The sequence below is a fragment of the Psammomys obesus genome, unplaced genomic scaffold (assembly GCF_907164565.1).
Source record: "Psammomys obesus unplaced genomic scaffold, mPsaObe1.curated_primary_1811, whole genome shotgun sequence".
NCBI classification, from domain to species: Eukaryota; Metazoa; Chordata; class Mammalia; order Rodentia; family Muridae; genus Psammomys; species Psammomys obesus.
In genome coordinates, this window is record NW_026596134.1 from 10,557,606 (window position 1) to 10,583,795 (window position 26,190).

The window sequence follows — 26,190 nt, forward strand, 5'->3', positions numbered from 1 at the left end:
CAAAAGCAACGACCACCACCAAGCCACCTCTCCACCCCCTTTTGTCTAGTTTTTGATGTGGGTTCTAGGGATTGAACTAGAATTGTCAATCTTATATGGCAGATGCTTTTACCCACTGACCTATCTCTCTGTCCCTTCCTTCCCCCCAACCCCCATTTGAGATTGGGTTCTGCTATCCTGCCCACACTGGCCTTGACTTCTGGGCTCCAGCTGTCCTGCGTCAGCCTTCTTCGTGAATGCCACCAGGCCCAGCATGAGGCTTTTACTTTAAATCCTGTGGACACCGGGTAAATCCAGGTGGAGGACTGTGAGTGGCAGGGTGACTCACTTTCCTCCGTGCTAAGAAGACATCTTGGATGCTGGGCAAGAACTGGAGAGGGAGCCCAGTCTTTGTCTTGAGAACCCCTCTGGGCTCACTGCCTTTGCCCATGTTGCCAAAAGTAAGTTCTGGCCTGAAGGGTTGCAGGGGAAGAGTGTGCACCAGTTGGGCTCAGATGCTCATTTAGATGCCACCCCTGGAGCCTTAGTTATGGTCTTGTACACTTTCACAAACTGCTGCCTCAGCAGCTCTTCCTGAAGTTGGAACCTCGAAAGGCACCCAGACGGGGTCAGGGATACAGTGTGATGGCCAGGACTCGCTCCAGTACCTGTGTTCCGTGGAGGTAGGTGGGTCCCAGATCCAGATTGCACATTCATTCCAACATTGTCCCAACGTTCTCCCTCCAACATGCAACAGGCTGCTGTGCTGCTGGTGATGGTAGTGGTGCTACAGGAGTCAGGCTCTCTGCAACAGGGGATATCTAGCCTTTGAAAGAGGTTTGCAGGAGGAACTCCTTTCCCACCTGTTTTCTTAACATGTGGCTCAGTTCAGCACAGCAACACTTTTTATATTAATTTCATAGAAGGTTATCACGAACTAAGTAGTAGTTCTTTAGGTCTCACCTTCGTTCTGTTAACAGTAAGAAAGAGTGCATTTGTCTGCATGGACCGCCCTGGGGAAGGTGACGGTGCTTTCGTGGCTGGTGAGTTGGGCCAGACAGGAGAGGCTTGCTCTTCTCAGGAATATGGCCCCAGGGCTCAGTCCATAGTACCTGGATGTCCCTCAGTGGTTGAAGAATTCCCAGCAGCCGTATTAGCCGCCCCTTGGAGACTCTGCAGATGACTTCTTTGGTCTCTCCTCCTGTAACACTTTGGTGTGGGATTGACGTTGGTGGTGTTGACTGAGCAGTGTCGAGACCATAGCAGAAATGGCAGGAACACTGCCGGTCCTCTCTTAAAGCTCCCTGTCTGCTGAGAAGCAGGTGAGCCAGCCCACAGTTAGGATGTGGTCTCTGCGTGCTCTATGGGTGCCGCACAAGAGGGCCCCTCCTCAGAATAGTGCTTTCCTCGGGAGGGCCACTCTGAGGAACAATGGGGAGCAGCTGCGGGCTGGGTATACCATGCAGAGGAGGAATCACATTCTGAGAAGCCTGAGAAAGCAACAGACAGGGCAGTCCAGTCGACACCTGGGATGAGGCGGGGTAGTGTGAGGTGAATTTGGAGGCCCAGCCAGCCAGTGTATGCAGACTGTACCATCTTCACTCAACGTCTGGTGAGTGGGACTGTGGTGTATATCCCAGAAGCTCCTTCAAGCCTGCACTCAAGCCCATCTCCCTTTTCCCTGGGCCCCTCCTGAGAGAGGTGTTCCTGGAAAAGAACTTGGTTTGCACTGCTCGTGGGTATGTGTCCTTAGTGCCTGGAACAGCCCTGGCCCACACCAGGGGTTGCAGAATCATGCTTACTGAGTTCTCTCTTGGGTGGCACTGTATTTGCAGACCTGGTGACTGCTGTGCTTCTTGTAGACACAGGCCAGCCCTGGCCACTGCTCTGCTGGGCTCTCAGGTGTGATGCCACTAAGCTGAAGGGCAGCTCAGAGGCCTTGGGTAGCTTGCTGTGCCTGAAGATGCTGGTGTTGTCTGGGCCTGCATAGATTGGGGTAACTGTTCCCCGTCAGAGGGCTGGGCCTGGGCCTACAAGCATTTCTTAGTGTTAAGTGTTCTGTTGTCAGGGGGCCAGCGCTGTCTGAGTGCACAGTTGCCTTTGATGGGTTTAAGTTTGTGTCAATTAAGTATATCTAACTTAATGTAAAAATCGGAATTTTCTTTTTAAGTGTGGTGATAATGCGTTTTTCTGAGGGACTCACCATGAGATCCTTAAGAATAATTCTTTATTAACTAGATCGAGTTTTGACTCCTTCGGGCATGCTTGTAGCATGCATTCTAGTTGCTCTAACCCCCAAACTCTTCCCACGAGTCCCTTTTCCATGTTCATGATGCTTTGCTTTATTTTGGGACCGCTGAGTTTAACCAAGGCTGCCTGCATGACTGTGGGTGTGGAACTGGCCGCTGGAGCTCATGGGCTCACCATCGGGCACACAGCTAGGACACTGGCTCGCCTCTCTGGCATCCATCAGTAACTAGTAGTTCTTCAGGGAGAAGTAAGAATTGCTTCTAGGCGACTGAACACAATGCCGTGGAGAATGTGTTTATAAATTGAGGCTGTCTTGTAGTAAGGTGCGGGCATCTAGGAGTAAGATGAAACAACGGGCAGAGGTTTCGACACTCGATGAAGCAAATATAGTGAGAAGTTAGCAATAGAGTCTGGGTGGTGTGTGTGGAGGTGTTAAGGCGATGCCAGTTTTGACTTTTCACTACATTTTATATTTTTCTGTGACAAAATATTAGTGATAGAAGGGACAGTGCAACCTGGGTATGGTAATACCATAATCGCATCACTCGGTTGGCAAAATGCTTTGTATAAAAAAAAAAAAAGTAAACCCGCATTCTTTTTAAAAGGTGAGGGTTAGCGATGGCTCAGCTGGTAGAGTGGTTGCTACACATGCAGGAGGCCTGAGTTCGGATTGCTCCTGCAGTCCCAGCACCGGGGGTGGGGCTAGGAAGAGCCCTGGGGCTTGCTGGCCAGCTAGTCTAGCCAGTCAGTGGGTGTTTAAAATAAAGGAGAAAAGTGATTGAGGAAGACGCTCAGCCCCACCCTCTGGCCTTCTTGACACCTGGATTTCCACACCACATCCCCAGCACACACACATACACACTCAAGAGCATGTGCACACGGCACGCGCGCTTGCACACACACACACAAACACACACACACACAGTTTGAATTACTGTCTTACCCAGTCCCTAGGGAATAGGTCTCAGAAGTCTTTTTTTTTTTTTTTAATGGTGCTTCTGCACTCCCATGCTGTGGACCTTTGCCAATTCTCAAACAGGATTTCACAGTGTAGCCTGGGCTGGATCTTTCTGGCTCAGCCTCCTGAGGTGCTAGGTTAGGGTAAGAGGTTCACAAGAGAAAAACCAACTCCACCATTTTGAGCCAAATTTGAAGCAAGCTTTATTAAATACTGACCAAGATAGGCTTTGGTCAGGACCACTCCCTGGAATTCCCAGCTGAGTGGCCGCGAGACAAGCTTTTGCAGGTACTTATAAGAACAAACCCATAGGCCACCATACTTTCCCATAAGGCTTTTGTTATTTTTCAAGAACTACAACTCTCGGCATCCCTGGAAGTTACCTGGCCCTTGGGTGGGTGGGGCTTAGGTTAATTTCAGGTATTACACTACTGTACATACTTCTCTACAGAGGCTCTTGGCTGCAGATGCTCCGTTCCACAGGCCTCAATACCCGTGTGTGGTCAGACTCTCCATGTGAGCTTCCAGCCATGGTGGGGATCCCACCTCACACGGCAGTGCACACAGATCCTTGGGAACCCCAGAGAAAGAAACTATTGCCGGGTAGAGTTTTGTGCTCGGGAGAGAAGCTCAGGGGGTGCTCTCCTCAGGACAGGTTGAGCTGTGGTAGGCAGGTGAGCAAGCTCACCTGAGCAGGAGTCAGCAGCCATCTGCATTTGTGGAACAGTGCTGGGGTGGGGGGTGGGCCGCCTGAGACCTGAAAAGCACGCCAGTTCAGGAGGAAGCGTGGATTGGGCACACAGCTGGCCCTCGTGACCTCCTCTGAAAACAGTGGTCCTCCTGGGGCCGCTGCCTGGGGCAAGAGGGTCCGGGCAAGGCTGTAGGGAAAGAGGCAGTGACGTGGCCTGAAAGGTTTTCTTTTTCCGTATTGCATGGTTGGCTTATAATGTCTGCCTGGGGCAAAAGGCAGATGCCCAGCTGCTGTGTGCACCCTGGGCATAGCAGTGGTGGTCTTCCTGTCTGTGTAGACCAACAGCTTTCTAGGAAGTGCTAGTTTCAAACTAATCAGAGGGACTGAGACCCAGCAGTTCACTCTTCTGCCAAGTGTGGGGCGAGTCTCGTCCTGTTAGGAAACGAGGGGTGTGTCCTGCCCTGGCCTCCCAGGCACCGAGGCATGCCTGCAACAAGCTTATCCTAGCCAGCCTTCCTCTACAGGGAACCCCTGAGTGGAGATAAAAGCCTTGGAACAGAGGCAGCCAGAGAGATGGGTGGGTCACTGGTAAGCCCCGGCCCTTAGGAGCTGGGTTAACGATCAGTTCCAGGCTGTTCCAGGCTATTTCATACCTAACAACTTCTGTTCCAAGATCACACCCCTAAGATGGCAGCAGTGGGGCCCCAGGGTCAGGAAGGGTTTGGTCAGTCTTGCCCTAACTCCAGGTGGCCTCCTTGTACCCTGAGGCTCGTAGCTCTTCTGGATGTGCCTGTCACCCTCAGTTGTAGATGCTCGGGACTCAGGAACAGTAAGAACCCGGTGCCTTGAGCTTTGGGCTGGTCCCTTTGCTGCTGTCAGATCTGCATCAAGTAGGTGTCTCGGTTAATATGTCTGGAATCATTGTCCGCCTTCCGCTCCAGCCTGTGTTAACTGCAGAGTCCAGTCGTTTTCCTTGCACTTGGTGCTTAGGCCCAAGCAGAGGTTCACCTCCCTTTTGTCTCCTCACCTCACCCACCCCACATGGGTCAGGCTCAGGGGCTCACCATCCTTTAAGCTCATGTCCCTGCCTCCCAGCATATTGCTGTCCTCAGTAGGTACCTGAAGCCGCACGCCTCTCCAGCTGCCTCCTGCTGGCTTGCTCTGTTTACTCCAGTGTTTATATACAGAAGCCCTCCCTGGATCTAAACTGGCTCTGCTGCTCAGTTCCCTGGTCAGCTTCTAGGGTAACCCCTTTAGTGGTCCACCAAATACCTCTCCATCACTAGGATGACTCCATGCTCTCTCCTTGTCTGGCACCCCAGACACTCCCACCCCGGACTCCAGGCCTCTGCACCTTCCACAAACACTATCCAGGCTGCCTGCCTCTCCTTGTAGTGGTCTGGATAGGGTCAGAGCAGGGTTGGGTCTGTGAGCTCAGCATGTCCTCATCTCATGCTTCATGTTTCTTCTATAAGCCCCCTCTTTCTGGGCAGTATGTGAAATACGTTCTTACTGTCATGTGTGTTTCTGTTTCCTGACCTGACTGTGAGCCTAGAAAGCTACTCTGTGTCTTACTGTTCATGAGGCCTCTGTGCCAGTGATATTCTCTACTCTGGAGCCAGAAAACTATAGTCTGCAGATTAAATCCAACCCACCGCTGGCTTTTATGGGTAAGGTTGTGTTGGAACTCGATGCCCCATCCCCTACTTCTGACAGTCTTGCTGTCTAGTCCGTTACAGAGCAGGTGAGCAGTAGTGACTGTAAGAGCCCGAACTATGTTTAGCTCTGGGCCCACCATAGCATCTGAGGCCCACAGAGACCCTGCGAGGTGTAGCAGCCCTCCTTTCTTCAGACAAGAAAAGGCATCACAGTTGCTAAGCAAGTGGTCTGGGATCGGAATGTGTCTGGCTCTGTCTCCAGAGCCCTGACAGGCTGCAAGAGAATGAGGGGAGCCTTGACCATAAGGAGAAGAAAAGGGGCTAGAAGGGTGGTGCAGAAATGGAGGTGCTGATGGAGGGAGCCGGCCTCCCACAGCCCAAGTAAGGAATGTTAAATTCCAGGGAGCTTGCTGAGGAGAACTCAGGTGCTGGGTGGCCAGTCTTCTGTTCTGCCTTAGGACTTCCTTCATCTCTGTTGCTTCCAGGGGACCGTGATGAGACCTGTCAAGTTGAATAGGACAGAGGAGGCCTTTGGTTTCTGGTCTGGTCCCTACATATCTTCGGGTCTGGCCATGTTTCAGGCGCAGGCCATCAGGGTCAGAGTAGAGCATGCCCGGCCCTTAACTCTCCATGGCAGTGAACTGATGAGTGAGGTATGGGGTAAGGGTAGTTTTTCTGGAGACAGGGCAGGAAGGAGCGAAAGGCCTGTTGCTATGGATCCAGTGGCCCAGCTCTTGCTTCCCCTGGCACCCCTAGGTTTTCTGTTGCAGTGGACGCTAGGAGCCATTGTATGTTGTGATCCAAAGCTCACTGGGAAGGAAACTGTTTCTTTGACTCCCCTCTGGTGTTTTGCATTGGTGCAGGGTCAAGAGGTACTCCTGGAAACGAGTTACTTTTTGTTGTTGGCTTTTGTTTTTCAGTGTTAGGGACAGAATCCAGGGCTTCATGTATGCTGGGCAAGTCCTCTGCTGCTCAACGACACCCCTAAACCCTTGCAAAACAATTTTTGTCTGTTGACAAGGGAGCTGTTTCGTGGGTGAGTGAGTGAGTGCTGGGTTGAGCTTTGTCTTTCACAGATGCGGCATGTCCGTGACTGGACAGCTGTTGATTTCAGGTATTGTGCGCTGAGAATTGTATGCACGTTATTAACTCACGTTTCACTTAGGTGGAGTTATCCGGCCTGAGAGGTCTTAGAGCGAGACTTTGTGGCAGAAATGGAGTCCGCCCTCTCATCCCTGCAGACTGCTAGTGGAGACATTGGCCTCCACTAGCATAGCATCTTTCAGGGCCACTCTCTAGCTTTGTGGGGTGGTAGATGTTCGAGGCAGGGCGGGCTATGTCTATTTACCCGATACTGTTGACGTTGAGACCACCGGAAGTCTGCCAGAGATGGTATGGAGGGAGCCTAGAGATGATTCTGTTAGGTGCTGTCCCTGCCTGTCAGAGTCTCAGAGCCTTCAAGGGCCACCACATATGCCATTTGCAATTTTCCCTTGCACATAAGTATAACAGATCTAGCCCAAAGAGTTCCCATAGTGGGGAAAGAGGACAGGATAGCCACCGTTAACCTCAGAGCAGGAGCAGGGAAGGATGGAATCCAAAAAATGCCTGACTTGACCTAGTGAATAGGACGGAGTAGATTCTTAGAAGGATGGACCTTGAAGATTGGGTAGGAGGTTACCGTGTGGATAAAGGCATAGAGCCTGTGGTTGCTTTCTGTATAAGAGTAGTGATGCTGGAAGTGCTGGTGGGCAGACCTTACTAGACAAAGGGTGGACAAGGACCAGGAAGAGAGTGCTGGACCCTTTTGCTGACATGAGACCCTCATTCTCTGTCTTACGTCATTAGCGGCAACCTGGGCCTCTCTTATTAACCAGAGGCCCTTCAGGGTGGGTCTTCTGGGAGCTGAGGGCCATGAAGAAAAGGCAGAATCCGAGCCCTGTAGCCTAAGCGAGAACCTCAGCCTCAGCCCACAGCAGGTCTGTGACTTCGGGCACATTCCTTAATGTGCTTGAGCTGGAGAAGAGACTGACCCCGAGCTGCCTGCCCTGGGAGGGGTGCTGTGAGGAGCAGGTGAACCGCAGTGGTGCGGTCTTTGTCGAGGATGGAGTCTCTGAAAGTACATGGGAGACTAGAATAGAATCACTGAGCTGCTAGCTTTGATCAAGCCCCCGGTCTGTGAGTGCTTCCCTCCATGGAGCTTGGATTGAGGCCCACGTGGTAGAAGGAGCACATGGTGGGTAAGAGGAAGCACCCGCCTCGGTCCTTGATGCAGTTCTATGAGTGGGACAAGTCCTGGGGTTCTTTCCCGCAGAGGAAGGTGGCAGTTCCCAGTGTGCACTCTTTGGAAGCTCTGAAGGCATGAGAGACATGCAAATCCGTCTGTCCATATGTCCGTCCCCACCCCCCACCTTCAAGACACCAAGAACTGATGGGAAGGGCTCATGGGACATGAGAGGCTCAGGACAGGGTCTGACAGACATGGCACACAGACTGGCCTCTCTCTGTGGAGCTAGCAGAGGCCACAGTCTGCCTCCACCTCTCTGTGGGATTTGCATTTGCCTGTCCTGCTGTGCTATAGTCCTGTGGCTGTAGCGAAGACTTCCTTATCTGCCATAAATACTGAACTAAGAGGGTCTGACTTACTCCTGGGCTCCCTCCCCTCTGAAGGCTCAGCCACTCCCCTTCACTACTTTTTGTTAAAGGAAGATTAGGCCAGAGATGTCCCACGTTGTCAACGGAGTCCACTTTTCCACCGGGGTTCAAGTTTAGCATCATCTGGCTTGTGGAAGATCTCGAGGAAGGGTTGCCTGCCCAAAGTTATTTACTGTGCTGGGGATCCATCCCAGGACCTTGTGCATGCTGGGAAATCACTCTGCCACCGATCCACACCCCAGCACCATTAAATATTTCCTTGATTCTTGAATTTTTCCTTGAGAGTCCGCTTGCCTGGCCTCAGAAGAACAGGTGAGGGTGACCGGAATGCAGAGCTTCCACTGTGTGTGTCCCTGGGCCGATGGCTTGGCTCCAGGGGCCTGAAAGCGCTTTGTTTGGAAGTCCTGTGGTCACGATGCGGCCTTTATCTGATGGCTCTCCTGTTGGCTTTGCTCTTCAGGAGCTGAGAGAAGACAACATCATCTTAATCGAGACCAAGGCCATGTTGGAGGAGCAATTGACTGCCGCCCGGGCTCGCGGTGATAAAGTCCATGAACTGGAGAAAGAGAACCTGCAGCTGAAATCTAAACTCCACGACTTGGAATTGGTATTAAGGAAGCGGGAGCCACGTGCAGAGACAGGGTGGGGGTGGGGGCCAGGGTTGGTGGTATGAGAGAGGCAGGCTCTTCTGATAACCAGCTTCTGAGTCTGCTGCCTGCCAGCAGCTTGTTGACTGGAAGAAGAGCTTGGTAAGTTCAGTGGCTCAAGTGGGCACTTAACTGCCCTTGGCACAGCTAGGGCCTGACTTATATCACTTCTGCAAAAGTGACCGCTCTTCTGCAGGGTGAGCACACGTGTGTCTTTTTCAGGGGTCTTCAGTGGCTCTCGGGAGGGCTGAGCACTGGCATGTCATCTCTGTCACAGCATGAGGCTGCAGAGACCTACTTCAGAGCCAACAAGTTGCCCATCACCACAGTGCCTCTTGCAAAGCACTGTTTTTGTGTTCCTGTGCTCAGAGAGTGTTCACTGAGACCTTAGACTTCCTTCTTGACCTCAGTAGACAGGTCAGGGGTCCTGCAGAGGTCTAGCCGTGGTCCCTGTAGCAGCAAGTCCCTGAGTGGAGTATTTGTGAGCAGCCCTGTCTGGGAGGAAGCATGGTGTCCTCCTGCAGTGGGTAGCGATAGGTCCTTTGTGTCTGAGGCCCATCAGACCCGTCCTCACACTTTTCCTCCTTCTGCACCAGGATCGGGACACAGACAAGAAACGAATTGAGGAGCTGCTGGAAGAAAACATGGTTCTGGAGATCGCACAGAAGCAGAGTATGAACGAGTCGGCCCACCTGGGCTGGGAGCTGGAACAGCTGTCCAAGAATGCGGACTTGTCCGACGGTAGGCAGTGCCCGGTGCCTGGGACCCAGCTCCGCCACAGCCACTGCTGCTTAGCCGGGAGCTGAGCCCTTGGCGATGAGCCGGCAGCCCATCCATTCCCCACAAGTAAATGTAATTTCCTCAAGTGCCATTTGGAGCTGTTTCATTACAGTCTTCCCCAGGGGAAATATGAGGGCCTGGCAGCCCGGATGCCTGGAAGTAAACTACAAATGAAGTGTTGGGATTTCTCGGTTTCCCATGTGGACACTCGGGAGCTTCGAGATCACAGCTCTTGGCTGATGACAGAAAGCCCTGACACCAGAAGTGTCCCCAGTGGTCACTAATCCTTATTATAAATGTACCCTGGACATTATTTGCCCTGTTCGTTTGCATAATTGGGCAGGATGGATGCAGCCTGTCCTGTCTCCCTAGTGGAGATGCTAAGTGGCTGCTGCTCCCCAGTCTTAGGCTCTTTATGGATCTTCCTGGGGGGCGGGGAAGGGGAGTCCTCTTCCCTGGCACGTACTGCTGCCCTCTGCCGGTACCCTGAGATAAGGTGTCCATTATGGGAAGGGTGGGGGACCCCAGTCAGCACTGCAGCAGGAAGCTCCAGCGCCCAGCAAACAATACACCAATTCCTGTGTTTGAAAATAGCCACATTCACCTTTCCCATGCACCCGACTGCAAATTAATATTGACTTAGCACGTTACGAAGCCAGCTTGGGCACCTGGCTTGTTTTAGGTTTAGAAGAGCTCAGTGAAAATTCCCTGAGACTACTATCAAGGTCATTTCTTTCAGTGCTCTTAACCAGCTCTGGACTTGAAAGCACTGAATGTGCTTGTTTCTGTGGACACTGAGTTGCATCTGCTTTGGTGCCTGGGTGCCAAGCCAAGGTGCCTGGGATCCACAGAGGGTGGGAGAGGGTATTGTCTCTCCTGTAAAGTTTAAAGCCTGCCCCCTGGTGGACTGGAGAAGCAGTGCGGGCTCTCGGGACACTTCACGGTGTTGCTTTGACATTTCTAGGACATTAAATATCACAGCCAACTTCCTATGCCTGTGGCTCTTACAGTCTTCTCAGACTCCTCTTCTGCTGTGATCCCTGAGCCTTTGGTGCAGGATTTGTGTTGTAAATGTTATCAGTTGGGGCTGAGCACCACGTGATCATTTGTTCTCTGCACTTGATTGATTGAGGTTTTCTATCATGATCTCTGTCTTTTGATGATGGCGAGTGCCGTACAAGATAGGTGTTTAGAGCGTAGTCGGGCATGATGCTGGTTTAGTAAAGTGTGGTTGTAGGTTCTCCTTCGAGACCCATGATGGCTAGGTGACTTTCTTTAGCTGATTGAGAGGGGCCCTCCCGAGTGTCTCTGATCCTGTGTTGATGCTAGAGCCGAACCCACTAGGTTGTTGTCACAGTCCCCTCCCCACTGTTGCCATTGTTCCTTTGGGTGCTCAGGAAGGTCAGGCCTGTTGGGTCTGTACTGTTGGTAGGTGATAACACTACAGTGGACACACTCCTCAGTCCTTACAGTTGCCCAAGGATCTGAGCACACACGTCACGCATGGGATGAACACACATGGGTGATGAGTAAGAGAGGGACAGAGAACGTCAGCGGCATGGTGTGATAAGGCCCAGATGAGGGACTGAGGAACAACCTTGGCTGTTTCCCTAGGGAGTTTCAGGCCTATGTGTCCCCCTAGGAAGCTCTTTGACTGTCCGGAAGCCTCACACCTGCTTGTAGGGGGAAAAGACCAAGAAGTCTAGTTCTTGACTCTCAAGAAAGTGCTGGGTTCTCCAAAAGCAGAGTATAGATGCCTTTCAAAGCATCCAGCTTTTATCTCATCGCACTGAGAAATCTAAAGCAGCTTGCATGTACTGTCCAGCTTTTCCTTCGACATAATTGTAAAACATCAGAAGAACTCTTTCATGTCAAGGTTCTAGCTCAGGCTGCCCAGCAATGGGCACATATACACAGGCACAGCTTTCCTTCACGCTCAGTCAGCCTGGTCACTTTGCCCTCCCTGCTGAGCAGCGTAGTGACCCGGGTTCCCATAAGCCCCTTGATTGACCCCTGCACTCTGTAATCTGGTTTCTCCTTAACCTCTAGATTGAGTGGACCCTGACCTGCCATCAAAGAACCTCACTCTTGGGTGCTGAAGCAGTAGTCCCATTGGGATGAGAATGGAAAACAAGAGGGAGTGCCTAGCTCTTGGGGCTCAGCTTGTGTCAGAGGGTAGAAGCAGGGGTTCCCAAAATGCTAGGCCCTGACAGCCTCTGCCCTCCAGCCTCCAGGAAGTCCTTCGTGTTTGAGCTTAACGAGTGCGCGTCCAGCCGCATCCTGAAACTGGAGAAGGAGAACCAGAGCCTCCAGAGCACCATCCAGGGTCTGCGCGACGCGTCGCTGGCGCTGGAGGAGAGCAGCCTCAAGTGCGGGGAGCTGGAGAAGGAGAATCAGCAACTTAGCAAGAAGGTGACCTCCCTGGGCGGGCACAGGGGCACCCAGTGTATATCACCAGAGGTTTCTTGTCTCTGGGGCCTTAACATCCACTACCTGACTCACGGGTGACGCCCCTTCCTTGCCTGTGGCTCTTCTATAGGATGTGTGTCTCGTGTCTGCATTCGCCTGATGTGCTCCTCTGGCCCACAGGCTCTAAGGACCCTGCTTTCTCTCCTGCATGGGGCATGGGTCACACCCTGCTGCTGTGAAAAGGACCCTCACCTCTGCCCTGTCACCTACCCTCTGTATACAAACATGCATGACTTCCTGCCGATGCCTCGGTCCTAGCTTCTGCTGCCTCTGAGCCGTCCTTTAGCCTCTTATCAGCCCTGTTCTCCTGTGGTTCCAGAAAAGCCATGCTTCCCAGTGGCTTTGGGAGTAATGGGGGGCTAGAAGGAGGATTGCTATTCCCAGGCCAGAGCTGTCCTATGTCCTGACCTGGTACGCTCTGTGTGCTGCTCAGCGGACACAGCTGTGCCCGGTGTCTGCAGCAGTTGGCCTAGCCCCTACAGTTGGCCATTTCTTGTCTTGTACAGGTCTCACTGCCTGTCTTGTGGTTCCAGTTCCCAGTGTTTGGTAGCTGAGTACTTCAATATCAGTAGGTCACACTCAACCAAATCAGGCCCCCCAAATTTCACTCCTCCAGCTCTAGTCACCCTCTGTGTGGTAGGGCTCACTGGGAGTCCTTGCAGCTCTCCTGCCTCACCCTTCGCCAAGCCAGACTGCAGACTAGAATCTGAGTCCTCAGAGCTCATGTTCTTCCTTGTGATTTGGTCCTTGAGACGCCGCCTCCCTCCTGTCTTAGTGCAACTTTATACTGCTGTCACAAAGGTTCCGTTCCTTTAGCCAAATAGGAAAAGATTTTTCAGAGGAATTGGGGCCCTGCTTTGGGGCCATCAGGAGAAGGCAGCAGCTGTCTGGAGTGACTGAGCCCAGACTATAAGGAAGACGGTTTGACAGAGAACCAAGAAAGGAGAAAGTTGAAGGCATCCAGAGAGGTCAGGCAGGACACAGGAAACTCATATGTTTAGATAGCAGCAGCAACGTCAGACACAAAAGCTGGCATGGCTTTCTAGGAGAGGGCTCGAGCATATTTGGGTTGTGGGGGGATGTAAGCCGGCAGGGTATGGTTTTTACTGTAGCTTAGGGCAGGGCTGGAGGCCTCATTCCATAGGCCTGAGAGTATATAGGAGTGACCTGAGTCCTAGCCCTTCTTAAAGGCATTGGGCTAGTCACAGTCTGCCAGCTCAGTGGGCCAGTTCTCTTCCATAACTGACCCTATTTCCTACTAGTAAGGACTTTCTGTTTCTTGCCCCACAACACGCTCTATGCCAGGCCAATGCTTTCTCCCTTCTGAGTATTAGGTCTTGGGTGAGGAAAGGCACAGAGATACAGAGATATGAATGAGATGGGTAGTCTTAAGTTTGGAAAAGACCTGTAGGTGGTACATCATAGCATCCTCGTAAGCAAGCCATGGCCAGGAATGGCTGCATGAGGCACACATGCCCTAGTGTCCAGAACTGGGACTCTACAGCCATGACGCATTCACACCCCTATTGGGTGGATCCCAGCTTCTCCTGTGTAAAGTGTCCTGGTGCTCAACTGTGAGGTAGAAAGGAGAACGATTGCAGGGTCCCTGTAGACAAGGATGCTTAAGATGTGGGAGCTTGAACCTTTGTCCATGCAACACCTCAGTGTGGACAGCTGAGTGAGAGCTGCAGCTCAGTCTCTGTACTCTCAGGGTCCCTGGGCATCTCTAGTCCTCCTTTAGAGGTTCAGACTGAATAGTGGCCCAAGCTTCAGATACTTCTCAGCATCATGTTTAGAGCAGTGGCCCCCAAACAGCAGCCTGAGGCACACTAAGATGACATACAATTCAGATCCCCAGGTCGGTAGAGTCAGAAAGTGAGCATAGGCCCTGCAGTGTCCAGGGAGAGCCAGCTGCCTGGGATGCAGTAGCTATTGTGACGGAGCGTGATGGATGTCTCTGGCTCTGATCAGTTGTCAGGAACTTGCTTGGGGCCACATAGTCAGCAGGGAGAACAGTTACCTGAGTCTTCGCCCCCCTGAAACCAGCATCAGTGTCTCATGTTGCATCCGAGTGGTGACAGCAAGAAGAGACAGCCTGGGCTTGAAGCCTCTTTGGAGTAGACTATATAGTGTGGGCATCTCTGGGGAGCAGGATTGCCAGCCCTACAGATGATCAGAAGATGTAGAAAGCTCTTGTTTAGGTAGCTCATTCCGTAGGAAGCCTGGGCACTGGTGGTATCCCCCATCAGAGCCTGGTGTTGACAGGTGGTGATGGGAGGGTAATCGTCTGTCCAGGAAGAATGATACAGTCTGGCCTAGGGCAGCGGCAGTGGAGTGGGCAGAAGGGGCAGGGCTTGATGAAAGGTTTACCTGGAGGTTGATAGAAGCAGCTGGGTGCTGTCACCATGCATAAGCATGGGGAGGATAGCTGTATGGTCCTTGTAGGGAATCTGGAGTTGGGTGTTTCGGGTATATGGTCTGACACCAAGTAAAAATGGATGAGGTCAAGGGGAAAAAAAATAAAAAGCAAAACATGGAGTAGGTTGGACTCATGGCAGCCCGAGCAGCCTGGGACAGACATGGTCAGGCTGCTACCCAGTGACTTCTCTCATCCCAGGCAGAAGGTGCAGGCGTGTCAGGCCAACGGCGGGAAGGTGTGAGGATTGTGCTGCAGAGCAACACTACTAGTATTGTTTTTCCTCAAGGGCCTATACGCATAACCTGGGCAGAGAAGGGCCGGCTGGCTAGCTGCTCTGCCTGCCTGCCTATCTGTCTGCACACAACTGGCTTGGTTAGACTGACTGTCACACAGGCTGGATCTTTACATCTGCAGATTGAAAAGTTACAGACACAGCTGGAGAGAGAAAAGCAGAGTAACCAAGACCTGGAGACTCTCAGCGAGGAGCTTATCCGAGAGAAGGAACAGCTGCAGAGTGACATGGAAGCCCTGAGGGCAGACAAGGCCAGGCAGGTAGGCATAGCTGTTGCCATCACCACCTCACTCACTCGTGCTGGCAAGAGGAGAGCTGAGGGGTATGGCCATGTCATTTGGCAATGTCTTCAGACAGTTCTGAATGCTCTGACTCTGGGAAGGGAAAGACTAGAGAGTTCCTGGCACGACTGTTCTATTTTCATTCTCTTGCTGTTACAAACACCGTAACTGAAAGCAATGTAGAGGAAGAAGTTTATTTCAGCTCACAGGTTACAGCCCATCATTGAGGGAAGTCAGAGAAGTAGGAACTTGAAGGCAGGCCTGCTTGGTACCCCACACGGCATTACCAGGAAAATAATTTACAGCTGAGGAAGTACAGCAGGAACTGTGGAGGGAGGATGCTTGCTCTCTGGCTCTCCCGGGCTCATGCCTAGTTAGCTTTCTTATATATAGCTCAGGACTATGTCTGCATAAGGAATGGTGCCACCCACAGTGGGCTGGGCCCTTTTACATCAATAAACAATCAAGGCAGTCCCCCATAGGCCAGTCTGAAATGGGCAGTCCCTCAGCTGAGACTCTCGTCTGGTGGCCCGAGGCTGTGTTACGTTGACAGTTAAAGCTAACTAGGAAATGGACAGTGTCTGCTAAACATTCTGCAGTGCACAGGGCAATGACCCGATTCTAAAAACCTGTTGGTGATAAGGCTGAGACCTTGGCAAACCTGCAGGGTTCTGCTTGCTTCTGGACAGAAAGAAGTGGAGGGTAATGGCAAGGCTGGGTTACCAGGTGTTTTAGGTTTTTAGCTTCTGTTGTAGATGAGTAAGAAGTGGGAAGAGGAAGGTCAGACTGACACTATGTGTGATGAACAGACAAGTAGAGCCCTGTACATGGAGGCTCTTACCTTGGAAGGCAAATACCAGGCAGCAGGCACAGGGATCTTGTCTGAATAGACAAGGTAAGGGCAGGCAGATAATGGCTGCAAGGTTGCTTGAGGCACTGGCCATGAGGCTGAGAAGACACAGGACGGGATCAAGATATAGATAGCACCAGCTTGGTCAGTGTGCGGGCCCTGACAGAGTGGACCGAGGGAATCACTAATACTTTTAAGAAACAGATGTGTCATTTAGGTTTAAGGTCAAGGTCACTGTAGTGAGTGTTTTGATTAGCCATGGTTGGGCTTGGGTGTACCATAGAGCAGCTGTTGAAGACTTCTTCTTGGAAGCCCCTTATGAGCCCACATCACTGGTGCAGGTTCCGGCAACAGTCTGGGTCATTGCCTAATGTGTTTACTCATAGATAAAGGATCTGGAGCAGGAGAAGGGCCACCTCCACCAGGCTGTGTGGTCACTGCGGGAGAGGCCGCAGGTCAACAGTGGGAAGGATGTGGAGAAGGAGAACAGAGCCCTCCACCAGGCTGTGACCGAGGCGGGCAGCAAGCTCAGCCAGCTGGAGCTGGAGAAGCAGCAGCTACACAGGGACTTGGAGGAGGCCAAGGAGAAAGGGGAGCGGGCAGAGACGCTGGAGAAGGAGCTGCACCGGCTAGAGAAGGAGAACGAGCAGCTGGCCAAGAAGGTGACCTCCCTGAAGACAGTCACTGAGAAGTTCGAGGCCCTGGAGCATGAGAGCCAGGGTCTGGAGCTGGAGAACCGGACGCTGAGAAAGTCTCTGGACACGCTGCAGAACGTGTCTGTGCAGCTCGAAGGCCTAGAGAGGGACAACAGGCAGCTAGACCAGGAGAACCTGGAGCTGCGCAAGATGGTGGAAGCTATGCGCTTCACCAGCGCCAAGATGGCGCAGATTGAGGCCGAGAACCAGCAGTTGGAGCAGGAGAAGGAAGAGCTGCGCAGGAGCGTGGAGCTGCTGAAGGCCTTAAGCAAGAAGTCGGAGCGCCTGGAGCTTAGCTACCAGAGTGTGAGTGCTGAGAACCTGAGGCTGCAGCACAGCCTGGAGAGCAGCAGCCACAAGTCTCAGGCCCTGGAGAGGGAGCTGGGTGAGCTGGAGGCCGAGCGCCAGGCCCTGAAGCGGGACCTGGAGGCTCTGCGGCTAACCAACAAGCAGCTCGAGGGGGCCGAGAAAGACAGGAAGGCCCTGGAGCAGGAGGTGGCCCAGCTGGAGAAGGACAAGAAGCTGTTGGAGAAGGAGGCCAGACGCCTGTGGCAGCAAGTGGAGCTCAAGGACGCTGTCCTGGATGACAGCGCTGCCAAGCTGTCGGCCGCCGAGAAGGAGAGCCGCGCGCTGGACAAGGAGCTGGCCCGCTGCCGGGATGCGGCAAGCAAACTGAAGGAGCTGGAGGTGGACAACAGGGACCTCACCAAGCAGGTCACCGTGCACACGAGGACACTGACCACCCTGAGAGAGGTGAGCCATGTGTGGGGGCAGTGGCAAAACGGGCCTGTTTGCTAGGGTGGGAGGTTCTAGAATGGAGGGGGAACTTGGTGTGTCCTCCTGAGGTGTTTCTTCTGAAGCTGAGCACGTCCCAGCTGAAGGTCTGATCAGCCTGGGCGGGCAGGGGGAAGCCATGGGGCGCTCTCGCTGCACTCCGACCACCCCCTGGTAGTCATCTCCTCCCTCTCTGTGCCGCTGTGCTGGTGCTCCTCCACTCACAGTGGATTGTGTCCCCATCAGCTCACTTTGACTGAACCCCATGGGTAGAAGATGCGCTTGGCACCCTTGATCGCCTGCTCAGAGGAAGCTTGATCACACAGCCTCAGTGCCTGGGTTTCCCCTTCCTCTGCCAGTGACTGGCTCAGCCCTAGCTCACTGCTGTTGCCCAGCATTTAGAGCCAGTGTTGAACCGTATCTATTGCTAGCCTGGGGGGAGACTGCAATCCCCCAAAATTAACCCTAAGGTGAAAAGAGTCATAAGACAACCATACATCAGAGGGCTGCCCCATACCAGACTATGAATGGTCGAGCTATTCTGGTTTGTTGTTGTTGTTGTTTAATGACATTTTCGTAGTTTCCCACACAAAATAGGCTTCAGGTTTTTTTCTCTTACATTTATTTATTTATTTAGTTAGTTAGTTAGCTAGTTAGTTAGTTGGTTAGTTAGTATGTGTGTGCCACAGCATGCATGTGGAGACTGGAAGGCAGCTTGAGAGAGTTCGTTTTCTCTCCTTCCACTATTTGGGTTCTGGGGATCAGGCTCAAGTTGCTGGGCTTGTCAGCAAGTGGAGTCATCTTACCAGCCCCACACTGAAGGGTTTCAAAGCCATGCTTTCTCAATGACTGCAAGATATTTAAGCCTATAGATTTACTTTGGAAATTATAGGTCCCTTTAGGTTGTTCTCAGTTTTCCCCACTGTTTTGTTTTTGGTTTGGGATCTTTTTCTTCCTCTTTTGTGTTGAGGATTGAGCATGTGCTCTTGAGCATGCTCACTGAGCTGCGTCCCCAGCCCTTACTGCTTCAGTGCTCCTGGACGGCCCTGCCCCTTCACGAACATAGCCGACACTTTTCTAAGGACACATTCCTGGTAAGTGGAGCGATGGGATCAAAGCACAGGACCATTTCAGCCTCTTGCATTCTCTGCTTCCTGGAGTGTCCGTTCTACTTCCCTTGGTGTCTTTTCATGGATTGTTGGGCGTTCGTTTGTAGTGTGACCCTAGTAGCCCGGCTTAGCGTCTGAGTGGTCCAGCCCACAGATTTCCTCTCGACACATGTTCCAGAGCTCGCCAGCTCACTGGTGCAGGCATCCGGCTCCTTCTAGTTATGACTAACCCATCCGCTAGTGGAGAGTCCTTCTGGCTCCTCAGCATGTGACAGGTAGACCAGGAAGAGATGGAGGGAGAGAGACAGCACTCCATAGAGCTCAGCCTGAGGCAGCTGCAGGCTGCTCTGTCCCTAGTGAGATCAGGGAAGTGATTTCAAAGTGAGCTCAGAGCCATGACAATGTTTAGAAAGGACAATTGTTGGTGTGGGTGAGCAGGGAGGGACACAGAGAGAGAGACTCAAGCCCTGCGTGCCACCCACAATTCATGTCTGTACAGTGCAGGCAGGGTGGGCTTCGATGCAGTCACCAACTACCCAGGGATCTCTAGGGCTTGTTACACGGATGCACTTCCCACTCACCACAGTGTGGACAGCGCTACAGCAGTCTGTCGACTGTCCTGGAACCAACCAGTCCAAGTGCAGTTCTGCTCTCATTTTTGTTTGAATCATACACAGGCCAGTCTTGGATCCCCTGTATAGACCAGGCAAGCCTTGAACTCTTGATCCTTCTGTCTCAGCCTGCTACGTGCCCACCTCCAGACAGCTTTGACCTAGAGCCCCTCTGCCTTAGCACTAGGCTTGGGCAGAAACCGTGACAGGTTAGAAGACTGGCAAAAATACACATGCCAGCTCTTCTCTGCTTCATCCAGATCCATGTGATTCTAACCCATAACCCCTGGCGTCAGCTGCCAGCTGGGAAACTTGATGGTGGAGGTACCATTCTGCCTGTGATAAGGTTAGGAGGGGTAGCTATGGCATCAGGCAGGAGAGAACAGCTACCCTCAGAGGGTTATGTGGGGAGGAAAGCAAAAGGGGAGATGAACATTGAGTTCATTTTTCACATTCAGAAGGTTAGCCAAAGCCAGAGTTTAAAATAAACTCTTTCAGGTGGAGAAGAGCAGCTTGGTTGTGAGCATGCTCCCCTAACATGCATGAAGCCCTAGGTTGTCCTACTACTTGGAGATCAGAAATTCAGGTTCATCCTCAGGAACATAGCAAGGTTAAGGCCACCTTTAGTTACCTGAGACCCTATCTCAGAAAACAGTAACAACAACAACAAACTCTTCTTCCCCCCCCCTCCCCGTTGTTAATTTTGAGCATTTAACTACTTGCTAAGTTTATAATTTTAAAAACTCGATCATATTAGTAGAGATCATACTTGCTACTACAAGTCAGCACAGCAGAGTATTTCTGACCTTTTGGAGGAGAACATTCTGGGTCCATCTCCTGTTTGCTGCCATGAGGTCTGTTTCCAGCACTAGGAGGGCTGGGAAAGGGTGTTCATCCCTTTGTTTTGGCGGAGCATTCTGGAATCGACCCCTTAGTCATCTGCTTGCCTAAAACATCTGAAACAGCCACGTTTGGGGGAAGAAGTGGCTCAAAGGTGTGACACCGTCATGAGGCCTCAGACTCCCGTCCACAGTGGTGTCTCCTGTCTCACAGGACCTGGTGCAGGAGAAGTTGAAGAGCCAGCAGCTGAGCAGCGAGCTGGACAAACTGAGCCAGGAGCTGGAGAAAGTTGGCCTCAGCAAGGAGCTGCTGCTGCAGGAGGACAACAGTCACGGAGACATGTGAGGACAGGGCCCTGTGTTAGCACTGCACTCCTGGGTCTCCGCTGATGCCCGAGTTTATTCTCCACTGCCGGGGTCACTGTGACTCCCGTGTCTGTCCTTGGTGGTTCAGGTCTTCTTGCTCCTTAGGAGACTCAGGAAGTATGGAAGGAGATTGTTTTGTGTGATAAAAACACTGGTATTGGTCTCCTGCGTGCTTGATAGGCTCTACACTGTACCACAGCCCCCAAGAAGAGCCTGCTTCTCTTCTTAATTCTATGCTTGCAGTTTTCCCTAGCTATGCTTTCTTCGAACAGCCTGGCTTTTAAAGGAAATGAAGTGTGGTAACCCTTTCTGAATGTGTAACCAAGAAGACTCACATGCCTGCTTTAATATTTGGCATAGTAGAAAGGCTGAGGGCCTGCCCCACGGCTCGCATCGTGACCCTGGACCAATGGCCGGGGTTTCCTGAGATGGAATCTCTCCATCTATAGCGTGTCTGTCATAGAACATCTCTTTACGGAGTTCCTGTAAAGTGTAGTCATGATGTTTTATGTAATGAAGTTGTGGATGTGTCACCTGAGGAAACATGCTCCCTCTCCCCACCCAAGGGTTCTGGGCAGTGGTTTTGGCCCCCAGAGTCCCAGGAACACCTTCTGTAAATGGTACATAAACTCAGCCTAGTGGGAAGAGTGTGTGTTGGCCACAGGGAGATGGGATTAGAGGTGAAGGGGAATGAAAACTGTACTATTATGTCTTTATGTTTTCAGAAAGTGCAAGATTTTGGAAGGCAAAAATGAATCGGCATTGAAAACAGCACTGGCCATGAAAGAGGAAAAGATTGTGTTTTTGGAGGCACAGGTGGAAGAGAAAGAGAGCTTGAATCACCAACTACAGGCTGAGCTGCGGATGGTGAGAGCCAGGCTGAGGTCATATCCTTTCCAGGGCAAGCAGGGGCAGTGTTCCGGGACAGGTGATGGGGAGCTGCAGGGTCCTGAAGGTGTCAACCTCAGGGTAGGAGCTGAGCACACCAGAGCCAGACGCATGATGGGGAGGAAGCTGGGGCTCAGGGCAGTTCCACCCCTCCGGGTAACGTTGGGAACATGAAACAGCCCAGAGCACCAAGTAGAGACCTGCAGGCTCCTAAGGCCCCTTAGATAGAACAGGACCTTACATGACTATGTGTGTCATCTCTGGAGCACAACATACGAGTACATGTTCCCATACATATGGAGCACATGTGCGCACACTCTACGTGCATATAGACATGCCTTCCTGATTCACACTTTTCATACATGTCAATAAGGTTCTCCACATACATGCACGCGCACAGAATTTGTGTGCACGCAGTCTCCATCCGTGGGTGGACTGACCCCACATGTGTGGCCTCCCTTTGTAAACATGGAGCACGTTCCGTGGTTACAGTTTATTTGGGAGCTGAAGTCAGGCAGGTGCAGAGCTGGCAAGGCCTCTGGGAGATGTGTGGCTGCTGGGCCTGGTCTTGCCTCTGTTGTATGGTATAGACTGGAGGCTCGGGCAACCAACAGCACCTGCCAGTCATGTAGCTAAGGTGGGGACCGGGGCAGGCCTGAGTTCACATCCTCGCCTCTCCTGTCCTTTCTGGGGAAACACGTAGCAAAAGGATAGCACGTGGCCTGTCCTTCCTCAGGAGACAAGTGGGTGGGTGTCTGAGGCTTTGGCGAGGGGTCCCTCCCTGCCCACTCCTCGGGGTCCTGCCTGGTTCCTAACTGCCTGAGTCTGCTTTTCAGGTAAAGGAAGAGCAAGAGCAGCTCAGGCAGACCCAGGAGGATGGAACGAAGGCGCAGAGCCTGCTGAAGCACCCGGCAGGCAAGGTGGTCACCAGTCACCAAGAGAAGGAGGGCTGGGGGCCTAGCCACAAGGAGGCCACCATGGAGCTTCTCCGTGTGAAGGACCGGGCCATTGAGCTGGAACGCAGTGTGAGTGGGCCACCCGTGAAGCGACCGTCCTATTGGCAGTTGCCCCCAGAGCATAGTGTCACTGTGAAGAATGTGGGATGGCAGAGGTCACCCGTCTGGAAGGACACTTGTTGAGTTGTCCTGACTGGTCCTTTAGGTGCCTTTCATCGTAATCCCTTCCAAGTGTCTAATGCAAGAGACACACCCAAATTCCTGGGCTGGTTCCCCTGCCTGGAACCTGTCTACCATCTTTCATCCCATAGTGTTGTGTTTTTCAGAGCTACATCCCAGTTCCTCAGCACAAGCTGTGTCCAAATAAAGCTTTATTGACACGCAGCCACACCTTTTGTATTTACATGTGGTCTGGGCTGCTTTCCCAGTGCATTGTCAGCCTTCATTGTTGGGGCAGAGACGATGTGGCCACCAAACCCGAAAGCATTTACCCTTGACCCTTACCAGGGAAAGATCTCTGATGCATGCTTGTCCCTCTTGTTCTCTTTGACTTTATGAAGTGATGATTTTCAGTGGACAAACAAGCTGAGACAGAACATTAGGGGCCCTCTCAAATTCACAGGCTAATAAGTCTGCAGCCCCTGTCCTGGCTCCTAGCCTGGTGGTGGCGTGGTAGATATGCTGTGTTGGTCTCCTTCTCCTCAGTTCTGCTTGTGTCTCAAGGTAGGGACAGCTACTGATGAGGACCACAGAGCACTGTGGTCAATGGGGGAGTGGCTTCAGCTCGGAGAAGTACTTTTGGGGAGTATTCCACACCAAAGGAAGCAAAAGGAATCATGAAGGTGGCTTGCATGTCAGCATGCCCCATGTCCCAGGCTGTAGTCCCTGCAATGTCTTTTCTTGAAATTCTATTAGTTGTCTGTTTCTAAGAGGGAAACCATTAACTTCCTGTACCTGAGGAACCCCAACTCTGGGCTGCATATACCCTTGGGGGGTCAGTCAAACCCCTGAGCCTTTGCCCAGAAAGAGCTTGCCACACCGTGTAACTGGCCCGTGCGTCTCCTCTAGAACGCAGCTCTGCAGGCTGAGAAGCAGCTACTGAAGGAGCAGCTTCAGCACCTGGAGACACAGAATGTGGCCTTCAGCAGCCAGATCTTGACCCTACAGAAGCAGAGTGCCTTCCTGCAGGAGCACACCACCGCGCTGCAGACCCAGACTGCAAAGCTGCAGGTAGTGGGAGCTACAAGACCAAGCATGGGGGGCCTGGGGACCAGGTGATTGCTAAGAGGAGTCTGAAGGTAGTAGGTAGGTTCAGGAGACTTTTCCTGTCGCTGGGCCTAGAGGTGCCTGGCTAAAGCCTCATTTCTCTGCTTTTCAGTTTGCTCAGCGAACATGTGCGTGTGAGCAAGAGCATTCGTGTACACACATACACACCAAAAGAGAGAGAAATTTGCAAATTAAGTAAGCTTGGTTAAACCGGCTGTGTGCAGTCCATCCTGGCAGAGCTGTATTAAGATGGTGGAGGGGGAATGGGGCCATGGCTTGACTTCCGTCTGTTGGAAGTGGCCAGCAGGGCCAACATCACAGCCCACTTACCACGTAGTTTTATTTGTGGTGAGTAGATGATGGGAAAATGAAAAATTGCTTAATGTAATTTCTGGGAAAGGGTGGAAAGTTACTTATGGGACACAGACAATAAACAGGAAACTTATTTGGCAAAGAGGTCGGGTTTGTTTTGTTAAAGTGAGAAAAATAGGATGTTGGTTTGCTACTTTGTTTTATCTTGGAAAAAAAACCTTTGTTTGGTTTTAATATCAGAGCCATTCTGGCCCCTGTTCAGTTTGTAATGTTTTGGGATTATATTAGAATAAACTAAAAACCCAGGGTTCAAATGCAGCCCACTAGCAAAAGTGCTTAGCATGTCAAGTCCTCATTTCTGGCCCTACAGTACAAAAGTAAGCCTGTAAAAATCAATCGGTTGACTGCTACTCCATCCTTACAGGTTTAAAAATAATCAGTAATGACATATAAGGGGCTTGTGTAGAAGGAAGACATGATTTCTGGAGTTGGCTCAGGATGACAACCTTTTCATGGCCTGTTTTGCCATGTTGCCCCACTTCCAAAGCCAAGTCCTCGAGTTCTGGTAGCATCACCCATGCCCAGCCTGCCTTAAGGTCCAACTGTTGCTGGTGGTACCTTGGCCTGCTCACCACAGAGCTCTGCTCTCCCTGCAGGTGGAGAATTCCACACTGAGCTCCCAGAATGCAGCACTCGGAGCGCAGTACACAGTGCTACAGAGCCAGCAGACGGCCAAGGAGGCGGAACACGAGGGTCTGCAGCAGCAGCGGGAGCAGCTGGCAGCTGCCTATGAAGCCTTGCTCCAGGACCATGAACATCTGGGTGCCCTGTACGATCACCAGTCCTCAGAGTACGAGGCCCTTATCCGCCAGCACAGCTGCCTGAAGACGCTGCACCGGAACCTGGAGCAGGAGCACAGGGAGCTTGGGGAAAGGTGGGGCCTAGAGGGCACAGGTGGGGCCTGGAGGGAAGGGGTAGAGCCTGGAGGACAGGGAGGCGGAGACCTGGGGACAGGGAGCCTGGGAGTACAGATGTGAGACTGTGAGAGAGGCCTGGGGTTGGGGATATAGCTTGTGGAGGAAACAGCTACTATGCTGAGCCCTTTAGGCGGTCCCCGAGCTCAAGGTACTTTCCCAATCACCCCCTCTGTATCTCCCCAGCATTTCCTCTTGGCCGGCTGCTTTTCATTGTTGGTGCACCTGAGCTTTCCCAAAGGGAAGGAAATAGAGCCTTTAACAATTTCTATTTCCTTTTTGTTTGTCCAGCAGGGCATTGTAGCAGGGGACGCAAGGGGTGAAGGAGTGCCGTGGCTCACCCCAGCTCTGAGAGGCTCAGTGTAGACACTTGGAGATCCGTTCTCTGAGAATTCTTTCTTCCTCCTCCTTTTTCTTCCCTCGTGATCTATACCCTTGGGAAGATTCTCCTGGCTGCCAATGTGTAGGGTTTTACACATACATTCATACTTGAGACTGCCTCTTCCAGAACGCTTGCTTAAAAAACAAACTAAAATCCTCCCATTATGTTAAATATTGAATGCATACAACAAAGCAGAAAGTAATCCTACACCTGTGATCTGGGAGGGAGGGGGTAAGAGTACTGTGAGTCCCCAGCTGCCCCCCACAGTTACCCACACGGCCTTTTTCCTTCTATTTGCACTGGATGCCTTTTTTTTTTTTTTTTTTTTTAAGTAAATTTCACATATGTTTAAAAACACATGTATACTTTTCACCTTTGGCAGTCCCAGGTTCTGGGGTGTGTGTCAGTAAGTCACCCACTGTTGGCAGAGCTCCTGCTCGTGCACTGAGGGTTTCCGATCTCTGAGCAGGTGTGTCCAGGGCCCAGGGTCCTGTGTGTCAGCTGCCTAGCATCTTTGGCTTGTTGATACACAGCTGGAGGTACCTTCTGTCTGCATCGGGGCTCTGGGTGCCTGTCACGCTAAAGGGGCAAAGGTGTGCATTCTTTTCATCTGGTACATAACTGGACTCTTGCTGGATATTTGCTGCTCAGTGGTAAGCAGGACTGCAAAGGCTTGTGGGTTGTGTGCTTTGCTGAAGTGCCACAAGCGGAGCAGGAATTGGAAAGCCCTGCTGGTCAGCCTGTGGCCCTTATTTGTCAAACTTGGATGATTCTTCCACAGTTACTGACTTGGCTCTGGAAGCCAGGCAGTTCCCTCATCGTATCTGCGCCTCAGCATGGTGGGGCTACCTCTTGCTTTGGCGATTAAGTGAGTTTTCTAATCCCTCACATGGGGCTCCAGCAACATGGCCCAGGGTCAGCTGATATGGAGGGTGGTAGTTAGAGAAGAGGTGAGACACCCCCCCCCCAAGATCAGGACACAAACCGAGTGTTATGTACTCAGAAGAGAAAAGGGTGAGGGAGCAGTTTCCTGAGCCCGAGGCTTGAGGATTGAGAAGTGTGCCTCCTCTCACTGACTTGGAGATCCTA

The 26,190-nt window shown here is 52.0% G+C and overlaps 1 protein-coding gene across 3 annotated transcripts in view; it reads left to right on the top strand.

Annotated features, from left to right (window-relative positions):
- Ccdc88c (coiled-coil domain containing 88C) overlaps positions 1–26,190 on the top strand; it is a 115,839-nt gene that overhangs the window by 65,973 nt on the left and 23,676 nt on the right. For 2 of the 3 annotated variants that reach the window (XM_055592929.1, XM_055592931.1), the window contains exons 11-20: positions 8,652–8,798; positions 9,435–9,579; positions 11,846–12,030; positions 14,921–15,058; positions 16,316–17,377; positions 20,172–20,299; positions 21,049–21,190; positions 22,048–22,236; positions 23,236–23,397; positions 24,402–24,679. In XM_055592929.1, the coding sequence (XP_055448904.1) occupies positions 8,652–8,798; positions 9,435–9,579; positions 11,846–12,030; positions 14,921–15,058; positions 16,316–17,377; positions 20,172–20,299; positions 21,049–21,190; positions 22,048–22,236; positions 23,236–23,397; positions 24,402–24,679 (2,576 nt within the window). The remainder of the gene's footprint in view (positions 1–8,651; positions 8,799–9,434; positions 9,580–11,845; positions 12,031–14,920; positions 15,059–16,315; positions 17,378–20,171; positions 20,300–21,048; positions 21,191–22,047; positions 22,237–23,235; positions 23,398–24,401; positions 24,680–26,190) is intronic. The other variant, XM_055592930.1, reaches the window with a different exon arrangement.